Source organism: Cervus canadensis, chromosome 4, assembly GCF_019320065.1.
Source record: "Cervus canadensis isolate Bull #8, Minnesota chromosome 4, ASM1932006v1, whole genome shotgun sequence".
In the NCBI taxonomy this organism is placed as follows: Eukaryota; Metazoa; Chordata; class Mammalia; order Artiodactyla; family Cervidae; genus Cervus; species Cervus canadensis.
The window spans coordinates 58,934,637-58,947,185 of record NC_057389.1 but is presented as its reverse complement, the minus strand read 5'-3'; the positions used below and the strand labels follow the sequence as shown (position 1 = coordinate 58,947,185).

Below are 12,549 nucleotides of genomic sequence, written 5' to 3'. Positions count from 1 at the left end.
AGGGGATCGTCTTGACCCAGGGATCTAACCCTTGTCTCTTGCACCTCCTACATTGGCAGGCAGATTCTTTACCACTATGCCTGCTGGGATTCTAATATCATTTGTAACAGAGTTCATATTTCATTTAGAATGTAGTTAGGAAAACTGGAAAAGTTAGGAGCCTTGGAAATTAGTTACATTTTCCTTACCTTCTCACAGTCATTACTATATCCTGTTATTTTTATCTCTAATTTCTCAAATATGCTTTTCATTCATACAGTCTTGATCTAGACCTTGGTTTAGGCCTTTTACATCTCTTACCTGGGTTTTCATCCCTTTATAATTAGTCTCCTTGCCTCCAGTTTCTTGCCTCTATGAGTTCCTTTCAAACCTGATCCAAAAGTTAATTCTTTCCTTTAAAAAAAAAAAAGTTAATTATATAAATAATATGTCTAAGGACAAAAAAGGAACATTTACTGATAAAGTATTACCTTATTATCAGATAATACTATTACTGCTCCTATCCCAACCCTTCTCCTATCCTCCCAACTCCCTGAAAAATCTGCAGCTTGCTTTTTTCCATATAGTATATCTTAGAGACCTATGTTCATCTATTAGATATATCTCATTTTTAAAACTTCCTTATGTTATTCCATAATTTGAATAAAGGATGTTTAATACTTTTTGTAATTTCTATTTTGATTTCCTATTTAAACTGAATATTGAGACATTTTTCCCCTTAGATGGCATTATCTTTATAAAATGCACATGAAAGATGTCTGTGTATATTGTCATTTCTCCCACCCACCTTAAAACAATCAAACGCTCCCCCAAGGCCTATAGAAGACAGCATAAATTCGAATGTGTACATGGCTAGGCTTGTAGAAATAGCTGGGCAACAGACTGAAGGGTATGAGGGGATTGACTACTGGAGAGTTCAGACATACCAACAGAACCCCCACTCTGCTGACCAAACAAGAACCTTTGCCACTGGGTTTCAATTTATCATCCGTTAACAGGCCAACAAAACACTTTACAGCTAACTTACTAGCTGCTACATCCTCCTCCTAGAACACCGAATCTGCTCTTAGGTTTCTCTGATTTTGCACCTGCTGCAGTCTTTCTCTCCCTTCTCTGCCAGAAGAATACAGTTTGTCCTTTGAGATCCAGTTTGTATACCACTACCTCTTCCATGAAACCTTTCTTTTTTCCCAAAACATATACCTTCTCTAATATGTTCAGTCTTTATTACTGCTCTTACTACATACCTCAGTAATAATTTCTATACCTCTCTATTGGCTCATCTAGGGTTTGATTCCCTCCTGCCAGGTGCTACCTTATTCACCTTGATCTTCTTGGCCCTGGCAAGTGTTTTGTGCACATGCACACAAACACACACATATTTTTGAGGCATTCTGTTTTTGTTGAGTAATACTTTTATTAATTGTAGTAAGAATGGCCATAGGGAGGACCAGAATCCAAACTGATTACTACATAATTATGTGGTTAGCATGAAAGTTTGTATTACTCAGACTACTACTGTCTGATTTTATCAAACTTAGGTTAACTTACTTGATTTTTTTAAAAAATTATTTCATTTTAATGTCACTGAAATGAATGTGCATTACATATAGACCATAAAAGGGATTTTGAAATGAAAGTAAGTGTTTTACTACTAACTCTCCTTAACTAAAGAAATATTTTACACATCTAGTCCTTAGGCTCTAGCTGCACAATAATACTTTTTGCTACTTTTACTCTAATAGTAGAAATTTTAAAAATACTTAAAAATCAACTCAAAACTGTTTTAGTTCTGTTCTGTCCAGATTATCAACCTGCGTTGGCCATCTCTAACTCGGTCCAAGCACTACCATTGATTTTTGTTGGCTTATATCCCTTCTTCCTGTTTTGTGACATAGCCACTACCATTTAAAAAAAAATATTTGTTTGTTTGGCTGCACTGGGTCTTAGGTGCAGCATGTAGAATCTAGTTCCCTGGTCAGGGATAGAACCTGGGCACCCTGCATCGGGAGCATGGAATCTTAACCACTGGACCACCAGAGAAGTCCCTGGCCATTACCATTTTAAGAGTTCATGTTCTGTGTACTTTGACCTGAAATGATTCTTCACCTCATTTATATATTCTAACTCCTTCCATCTCTAGCTAGGAAGTGGAACAGAGAGTGCTAGGATGAGAAATAAGCCATAATACTGGTAGAACATGTTTACATATATCCACATTTCATATTGCTCTCAAAACAAATTTATATTGTTAGCCTAGAGCAGTTGTTTGATCCTAGAACGTACAGCACTGTGGTTGCCAAGTACAACACTTTATTCCTTTGCCCAGGCAGGTTAGGAAATAATTGCCCTTAAATTTGGTAAAATATGGCTTTCAAATATTTCAGCTCTTCCATGGTGTTTTCAGATGTGTTATGATAGAATTCCTGAATACTAACTTTTTAAATGTTCAAATTCCTATATAAAGAATTAAAATCACTACAGCTTTGATACAATGACTTCTTTTAGTGTTGTCCTTGTATTTGTATGTTGGTATGACTTAGAATTTTGTGACTCATATGTTGGCTTCCCAGGTGGCACTAATGAACCTGCCTGCCAATGCAGGAGACATAAGAGCCGCCGGTTCGATCCCTAGGTTGGGAAGATCCCCTGGAGGAGGAAATGGCAACCCACTCTAGTATCCTTGCCTGGAGAATCCCATGGACAGAAGAGCCTGGCAGGCTACAGTCCATGGAGTCGCGCAGAGTGAGACACGACTGAAGCAATTAGCACCAGCGCCAGCACCATGTTGATTTTTAAAGTAGTTGGCAGATTACCACTGTACATGGCACCTAGCTGTCAGGCACCAGAGAGCCTCAACCTCTGGTTTTCTAAGCTATGCCCAGGAGAGCACTGTCACTCAAGGTCAGACTCCACCTAGGGTTTCGACAGCCTCTGTTCCTTTTCATGGCTTGGAAGGCCTTGTCTGTCCTTCAGCCATTGCCTCCTCTGGACATCAGTTATGACACCACTGAACAGTAATGTGGCTGCTGTTCTCCTAGTCTTTGGTTCAAAATCAAAGTCATTTTTGAGTTTTCCCTTACTCTTATTCCAGCCAGTCATCTAGCTTGTTGATATGACTCATCCACTCTCATGAGCCCTGGTCACTTCCTTCCTTGTCTCACTGCTCCCACTCTAGGTCATGTAAGAACACCCCCTGTTCCCCACCCCACTCCCACTTTAAACCATCTTCATCCACTGAGTAGCTGAATTGTCCTGAAACAAACTGTTCTGCTTATGTTTTTACCTCAGAAACCTTTTACTGGCAATTGCATGTATACACATTCACACACACACACACATACACATATATATCTCCCATTGGCAGATGGATGAACCCAAGTTTTATCCCAATATTTGGTGTCTTCCACATTGACTGTTAATCTTTTTAGTCTCATTGCCCACTCCTTCCCCCACAGTGTACTATAGCTCCTGGCCATCCTAGAACTTGATTGGGACTTTTTTTTTAACCTCAGCCCATATCAGTCCCTTTGCACACCTGAAGTGATCTCTCCTGCTTCTAAACGCTCCCTATACTTTATTTTATTTGTTTTATCTTATGGCATGTTATTGCCCAAGTAGTGCTTTACAATTGACCAAAGTACTTTTGAATCTATGACTTTATTTAGTCTTCACAACCAGTCCATGAGGTATGTCTTATCACAAAGGATGAAACCAATACTTGAGAAGCAAAGAGTGACTTGCTCAAGTTTTCAATTAAAACTAGCATCTTAAGGTTAAGACAGAAATCCAAGCCTTCAGGAACATAAGCCCCAAGCTTTGTTCATTACTGCCTCTCTTGTTGCCTGAGTCTGTACTTAAATACAAGTTTGAATACATCTCTTTCCAAATTGTCAGCAAGTTACTTAAAGTTGTATATGATTCCCCCAGAACACATATTAATATATGAATGATCCCCTTCATATTTTAAATGTAATGCAGTTTAATGTTCTTTCTCTGTAAAAATCATGCTTCCCCTTTTGAGCCTTATTTTCCCATCATTTTTTTTTAAAGTAGATGTGAAACTTACTTAATATATTACAAGTAATAAACCTAGAGCTTTATGTAATGAATTTAATTGCCCTACATTGTTGCCTTTGGAAGTGTCATATGAGAAATTTCTTGTAGAGCCAAGTGGTTGGAAAAGTGTTGCTTCCATGAGACATTGCTTTGTGTTCTCTTTTTAGACAGTGAAGACAATGCAACTGACCTCTCCATTTTCAGATTGGCCTTTAGGAAGCTCAGAGCCAAATCAGTAATCCATCATTCATCATATATCCCTCAGTCATACAGCTATATAGATCCTTATTCTCATCATAAGTTTTCCCTCTTTTTATACTTTAATAGTGACTTCCTGTTGTAGTTTGCATAGTCCTGATTGCAAATTTACATTTCATCATTTTCTTGCATCTTTCCCAAAAGCCAACTAAAATTCTTTGAAGTGGGTTATAAGTACTCTAGCCTTTATTAATTTTAAAAGTTCACAATAGAAGTGTAAAAAATTTGTCATTCTACCTATTAGACTATGAACTCCTTGAGATCAGTGTTCTAGATTCTTTTCCGTATTCATGAACCTAGCATAGCCCCCAGTTAGTGTGCTTAGATGTAAATTGGAAACTAAGAGTTATAAATCTCAGTAGGATCTTGGCTAGAAATTATTAACTGTAAATAACTAATGCCCCCTTAACTCTGTACCCTCTTCTCAGAGTGAGGATGAGACCAACTTCCTGGCTCTAAAGTAAGATTGGTTTTTATTGAAATCCATTGAAAGAAGTTAAAAACAAGTTAAAAGTTTTCAAAACAGGAAGTTTGTGTTTGTTTTTATGTTATAGTGTGGGATTTTTTCCAATGTAACCCCAAGATGACTTGTTGTCTTTTTTTCCAGATCTTTGTAGAGTTTGATGGCTGTAACTGGAAGCAGCACTCCTGGGTTAAAGTTCACGCTGAAGAAGTTATTGTACTTTTGCTGGAAGGGTCTCTAGTATGGGCACCTCGGAAGGACCCAGTCCTTATCCAGGGCACTCGAGTCTCAATTGCACAGTGGCCAGCCCTGGTGAGTGGCTTTTATTGGCTAGAAACATATTTGGGCTTTATTCCTATTCTATGTGGTATTTATGCACTAGCTGAACTCTTTAGAATTCCCCAAACTCTAATGCTTTGTCCTTAACAGGCTTTTATTCTGAAGTTACTAAAGCAAAAATTGGGAGAGATCTCTTTTCCTGTGCTTTCTGGAATGTTTTATATTAAGTAACATTTGATACTTTGTTTCTAAATAATTTTTCACCTTTCTTTTCTCATCATAATATTATGAAACAATGTAGTTCTTAAAGTCCGTTTTTTCCCATAGAAACTGTTTTGTTTCCAGCTTTAGTGAGGTAGAATTGACATATAACATTGTATAAGTCTGTGTACAAGGTGATGATTTTATATTTATAGTGAAATAATGATTACAGTAAGGTTAACAGTTCTGTGTCTCACATAGTTACATTTTTGTGTGTGTGGTAAGAACTTTCCTTTTTTAGCTTTGCAGAACAAGAACATTTTAAAAATCTCAGTAAAGTATAATAATCTCATTGTTTTATAGAGTACCTTCCTACATATTATCTAATTTGCTTCTCACAACACATACATGGTAAGAACTTTTAAGATTTGCTCTCTTAGCAACTTTCAAGTATACAGTACAGCATTATTAACTATAGTCACGGTGCTGTACATTAGATCCTCAGAATTTACTCTTCTTATTACTGTAGCTTATACCCTTTGACCACTTTTACCCATTTCCCACATTCCTCCTACCCCTGGCAGCCACCAATATATTCTGTGTCTATGAGTTCAGTTGTTTTATATTCCGCATGTAATTGAAATCATACCATATCTGTCTTTCTCTGTCTGACTTATTTGACTTAGCATAGTGCCCTGGAGATTCAGCTGTGTTGTTGTAAATGGCAGGATTTCCTCCTTTTTTATGGCTAAATAATGTTTCATTGTGTATAATATTTGTGTGTGTGTATATGCACTGCATTTTTTTATCCATTCATTCATCACTGGACACGTAGGTTGTTTCCTTGTCTTGGCTGTTGTAAATATCGCTGCAGTGAACATGAGGGTACAGAGATCTCTTCAAGACAGTGATTTCATTTCTTTGGATAAATACTCAGAAGTGGGATGTTGAGTCACATGGTAGTTTCTGTTTTTAACTTTTCTGAGGAACCTCTGTACTGTTCTCTGTAGTGGCTGCACGAGTTTACATTCCCACTGATGGTGCAAGGGTCCCCCCTTCTCTACGTCCTTTCCAGTACTTGGTGTGTTTGTCTTTTCACATCCCCACTGATGGCACAAGGGTCCCCTCCTCTTTGTCTTTCATTTAGGTATGAGGTGATTACTCATTGTGGTTTTGATCTGCATTTCCCTGAAGTTAGTGAGGTTGAGCCCCTTTTCATGTACCTGTTGCCCATTTGTCTGTTTTTAGAAAAATATCTATTCAGGTGATATGCCCATTTTTAAATCAGACTGTTTGTGAGGAATTTTTTGTTTTTAGCATTTTGAATCACCCATTTATTAGTTGGATAAGTTAGAAGCATAGACATTTTGTGTACTACTTCTTAGCTCAGACTCTCACAAGGCAAAAATCTAGTTCTCCTATGACTAACCAAATTAAATAATGCTCAAAACAAACATTTTTAACCTATTGATTTTACATATCATCACCTACTGAACTCTTTTCATTTGTTTTTAAAGCCACTTTCCAGTTGAACTTTTATTTATTTATTTATTTTCCAGTTGAACTTTTAGAAGAAGCTCAAATTGATCTTGGTCCCTGGGTGACTTTTGTAGGCAGATTATTTAAGAAACACTAAATATGAATTTACCCATGCATTTTTATATCACTGATCAGTTTAGAAATCTCACAAAGGTTTCAAGAGTTCTAGAGATGATAATGGTATAACTCTTTATTCTGAGAGCTTACTGTAATGTAACCTTCTTTAAGCCTGACAAGATTAGTTAAATTGCAAAAGAGAATGAGGAATTTCTTATTCTTCTTATCCTTTTTAGCTGTTAATAAGGCTATTGAGCTGACTTTATGCTCTAGTTTGCTTCATATGATTATTTGAGGACAGATGGTGGGTTAGGAATGACTCTCAGAACTTATGCTTTAGCTTATCTGAATTTACTGAAGTGAAAGATATATATTAATAATGGACATTTTCTTTGCAACTAGATATTCAGTTTAATTGTCATTTATTTTCTCTCCCAAGTACTAATCTATTTCTTGTCATTGTATTTCACAGACTTTCACTCCCCTGGTAGATAAACTCGGTTTGGGTTCTGTGGTTCCAGTTGAATACCTTCTGGATCGGGAGCTTCGTTTCCTGTCAGATGCTAATGGGTTGCATTTGTTCCAGGTACTTATCAGTTGGTCTAGCCCTGAATTTATTTCTCTCCCTGCTAATTTCTCTGTTGATTGTAAATAGAGTGTTTCCTCTTCTCTTTTAATGTTGAAGCAAGTACTTTCTCCCAGTAATTCCATGTGCCTTTTTTTTTTTAATCCATGTGCCTTTTAAAGTTTCTTTGCTCCCTTGAAAAGTACATTTGGTGACTGAGGCTTCTTTTCTCCCCTCCACACCCCCACCTTACCCTAAAACCACTTTACACTTAAGACCACAGTTCCAGAGAAGCAGTGACTTTCCAGAGGTGTCTGCTTCTGTAACTTGTCGAGAAGGGCCTATACCTTTGCCAGTGGCAAGGAGGCTGGGAATTTGGGCTGGTTCCAACCAACATTAAATATTGAAGAGCTTAGATATATTTTTAGTTACAAAAAAGGGATAGGTTAGTAGTTTAAACAAGCTAGTATCTGAGTTAGAGTTTCAGAATATATGGATGATAATATTTATTTCTCACAAGAGTTATTGTCTGAACGTTAAAATTTAGGAGACTTCCAAGAGTTTTGCTGTCTTATTGAGGCAGCCAAGAGCAATGTTTACTAAACTGTGTTTTGTGAAATATTAATGATGATTTTTTTTTTTTGTCGAAATGTCTTCCTGCCTTACTAGGCCTCACTCCCTCTCATCAGTCTTGTTTTATTCATCTTTGTAATCCTAGTGCTTGTATGAATAGGCACTCAGTGAATTGTGGATAAGTATCAAAATAACAAGATTTACAGGGAATAAAATGTTTTACAGTCAAATAAGTATGAAGAACATTTACCTAAACATGCTTTTTTCCTACATGTCTTCTCAGAGCCTTTAAATGTACTATTGTATGTAGAAAGATATAGTATGCTGTTGTCCCTTTAACAACACAAGTTTGTAGAAAGATATAGTATGCTGTTGTCCCTTTAACAACACAAGTTTTAACTACATTGGTCCACTTAGTGTATGGATGTTCTTCAATAAATATAGTACCTATAAATTAAGATGACTTTTTTTCACTGTGTCTTTTCATTTAGATGTCTAATGTTAGTAATACTTTTAATATCTGTAGTGTTTTGTTTTATACAAGGCAGTCTTTTTTTTTCTGGCTATGCTGGGTCTTTGTTGCTGTACAGGCTTTTCTTTAATTGCAGCAAGTGGGGGCTACTCTTTAGTTGCAGTGTGTGGGCTTCTCATTGTGGTGGCTTCTCTTGTTGCAGAGCATGGGCTCTAGGGCGCACAGGCTTCAGTAGTTGCAGACCACAGGCTCTAGAGCACAGGCTCAATAGTTGTGGTGACATGTAGGATATTTCCAGATCAAGGGCCAAACCCATATCTTCTGCATTGGCAGATAGATTCTTTACCACTGAGCTACCAGGGAAGCCCTGAATAAGGCAGTCTTGATGTAGTGCATTGACAGATATTTCATCTTGTAAACAGACATCATGAACATAGGGTATCAATAAATACAGTATAGTACTCTCTTCCTCAAGATTTCAATATTTTCTTTTCTCTTGCTTACTTTATTTTAAGAATACAGAAAAATATATAGGATGTACACAATAGATGTCAATCAACTATGTATCAGTAAGGCTTCCAATCAACAGTAAGCTATTAGGAGTTAAGTTTTGGGTGAGTCAGACATACACAGATTTTTGACTGGATGGGTTGGGGAAGCAGTTGATGTCCTGCCCCCTTCCCACCTTGTTCAAGGGAGGTATAATATTTCCTAAACCTAAATGATCGTAGCATCTTTAACTTTTGTAGAACATCTTGTAGTCAGACTAGGGTTCTTTGGAACATTTTGATATATGCTGATGTAGAGCTCCTCAAGGGTATAATTTTTCTCTTCTGGTTAGATATTATTGCTATTTATTTCAGTATTCAGTTGTTTCTTCTTTTATCTTTACTAGATGGGAACAGATAGCCAAAACCAGATTCTTTTGGAACATGCTGCTCTGAGAGACACAGTTAATGCTTTGATCAGTGACCAAAAGCTACAAGAGATATTCAGCCGAGGTAAGAATAGTCTTCTGTCCTTGAATTCTGAATCGGGTGTATGGCCAATGTTGAAAGTGATAGAATGGGGAAAACACCATGCAACTCTTAAAACATCTGTGCTTATCTTCTTTTTGTGGGTAGTGTCACAAGTAACTCTAGTTAGCTGGATCTCTAGAATGGATTGGAAAAATAGGATCTCCCTCAAACCAATTTCCTTTTTGTATTATCTTTCATAATATGCAATTTTGTCTTTTTTAAAATTTCTTTATTTCTTAAATATTTAGTAAGGACTAACCTTGCAGTCGACACAGTGTTAAGGTACTGGGATTTAACGACAAGCTAGAAAATCTCTGCCCTTGTTGAGCATACTGTCTTGTAAGGTTCAGTGGACCAAAGACTATTAACACCAACAAATAACAACTTAGAGTGTAAGGTATGTTCATAAAGGAAGGTGTCCACAGACTCATTCGCATTAAGAGCATGTTAACTTTTAAGAATGAAAAGAAAAAAAAAAGAAAAAAAAAAAGAATGAAAAGAAAAGAGATTTATTAACTTTTTCATTTTACATACAGATTTTGCCCAAGATTCTACACAAAGGGTAGACTCTGGCTTCATTTATCCTTCCCTTCATGTTGTACATCTGCTCTTTGTCCTTCCTGACCTCATGATAATAATAATTTTCAGTGAAATAGGGCTCTTGGTTCTCTTTTGTCAAACTAAATCTAAATAGGTAAAGGTAGGAAAACTGGCCTCTTTGAAGAAGGAACGTATCAGTGTGAAATGATGTTTAATGATCAAGGAAAGGTATGAGAGAGGAAAGATAGTGAGGAAAAATAGCAGTGAGAAGGAAATCAAGGGACAGGATAAGATGTAGACATATATATGAATGTGTATAGAAAAATTAAGCTTAATTATAGCTCTGAAAGATAATTAAAATAAGCAGTGATTTAACTATATAGTCTCAAATGTATAAGATATGTAGGAGAGAGAAACTGTTGTTCTTGGAGGGCCAGCTGAAATTGTAGGGTAACATTACCTGCTGATAAAGTAATATCTTTGAAACTCTATGTTCTTAGGAAGACAGGTGCTATATTTGTTCAGATTGTTATTAGAGCAGAGGCTGGAAACCTCATCAATTGAATTCTCCACCTACTGTATTGAAAGTAAGATTGCAAAGGGCAAATGGTTATGTGTCATTCCTATGCTAACATAACAAAATAATACATTCAACTTACTAGCCTACTTTTTTTAAGTATATGTCAGATAGATCTGTGTATATTTTCATATTATCTATAGTTTTTGACTTGTAAGTTCCCTTTCTCTTTCCTATATTACTTCTAGAATTGGAAGATTGAGATAAGGTATCAGAACTTAGGATAGTCTAAGAAATCTCCAAATAAAATTTACAAAAGTCACTGGGAAAAACTATGTTTTATTTTTAAATTGCTGTGTATAGTAAATCTGAAATTGCTCATTTATTCAACTCCATACAAGAGGATTGAAAATGCCAATAAGTCTTCTTTCTGTTTCTGATTTTTAGGAACAATCATGAAATACAGCTTAGCCAAAAATATTCAGTACTGACTGATCTCTTCTTTAGGTCCCTACAGTGTTCAAGGTCACAGGGTCAAAGTATACCAGCCAGAGGGAGAAGAAAGTTGGCTCTGTGGTGTTGTAAGCCATCAAGACTCCATCACCCGTCTTATGGAGGTGTCTGTAACTGAGGTGAGGCTCTGTGTTATTTTGTCTGCGGTCCATCCATCCCCTTACCATGGGTGGTATGGAGTAAGGGAGCGCTTCATTACATGTAAGAAGAGTTGGGTTCCATATCTGGCTTTATCACTTTTGATTCTATCACCTTGAGAAAGGCTGTTCTACTTTTTCAACCTCAGTGTTCTCATCTGTAAATTAGATGTAATTAGGTAACCACCCTTGGCCTCACAGTATGTGTTTTGGGAACTGAGATGATGTATTCAAAAGTGCTTTGAAATCTATAGAACAGTAGACAGACGTGAAGTGCTATTATCATTATTTTATCATATTCATAATGTTTATTATTTACAAATCTAATCAATTAGCATTTGCTTCTATAATACTTATGCCACTCTCCCTTAGATGCTGATAAAATAAATTGTTTTCTAAGGAAATAAGTAGAAAAAACATAGCATCTATAACTACCTGGAGAATTATCTATCAAAAACAAGAGTATTTTGAGGCAAACACATATGTATTTATAACACCTTTGAATTGGTTTCAGACTTGCCCTCAGCAGTCACATGTAATATGAGCATAATGATTTTAGTTATTTATTTATTTAATTTATTAAATTATTCAATCTTCATTTACAAATTTCAAATGATACACATATATATAAAATAGAACGTGAAAGCCATCCCTTCCCATAGGCAAATATTACTCCTGACAGTGGTATCCACCATTAACAGTTTGGTATATATTCCATATTCTTCCAAATACCTTCTCTCTATGTGTGTATATGATATTTTTATACTGTCTATTTAGGTAAGAACTGTGTAAATCATACTGTACTAACAAATGGGATCATATGATACACGTAGTTCTTTGATATATGTTTTTAACTTAATTTTAAATTATTAGCATCTTTCTCTGTAAATATATATAGAAATCTACTTAATTCTTTAAAAACAGATACATACTATCCCCTGAATTGATGTATATTATAACTAATTTAATTTAAAATTGATGGACATTTAAAAATCATTTCCACTATTTTACTAATACAAATAATGCCTCAGTGAATATCCTTGAGCATATATCATCATACATTTTTCACATTATTTATTTATTGAAATAAATTCCCAAGTGTGTAATTGCCAGGTCAAAGGATATACACATTAAATCTGACAGTATCCGTCAAATTGGCCCCTGCCAAAACCTTTAGTTTTTTTTCTGAAGGTTTCTTTTTTCTTTTAAATTTTATTATTTATTTATATTTATTTTTGGCTCTGCAGGGTCTGTGGGCTACTCTCTAGTTGCGGTATGCAGGCTTCTCATTGTGGGGGCTTCTCTGGTTACAGAGCTCTGGCTCTGACTCTGGCAGGGCTTCAGTAATTTAACACAT

At 36.0% G+C, this 12,549-nt stretch overlaps 1 protein-coding gene across 2 annotated transcripts in view; it reads left to right on the top strand.

Moving 5' to 3' along the window:
* KDM3B (lysine demethylase 3B) overlaps nucleotides 1-12,549 on the top strand; it is a 56,298-nt gene that overhangs the window by 7,413 nt on the left and 36,336 nt on the right. For both annotated transcript variants that reach the window (XM_043465393.1, XM_043465394.1), the window contains exons 2-5: nucleotides 4,925-5,092; nucleotides 7,329-7,442; nucleotides 9,362-9,467; nucleotides 11,050-11,174. In XM_043465393.1, coding sequence (XP_043321328.1) covers nucleotides 4,925-5,092; nucleotides 7,329-7,442; nucleotides 9,362-9,467; nucleotides 11,050-11,174 — 513 coding nt within the window. The remainder of the gene's footprint in view (nucleotides 1-4,924; nucleotides 5,093-7,328; nucleotides 7,443-9,361; nucleotides 9,468-11,049; nucleotides 11,175-12,549) is intronic.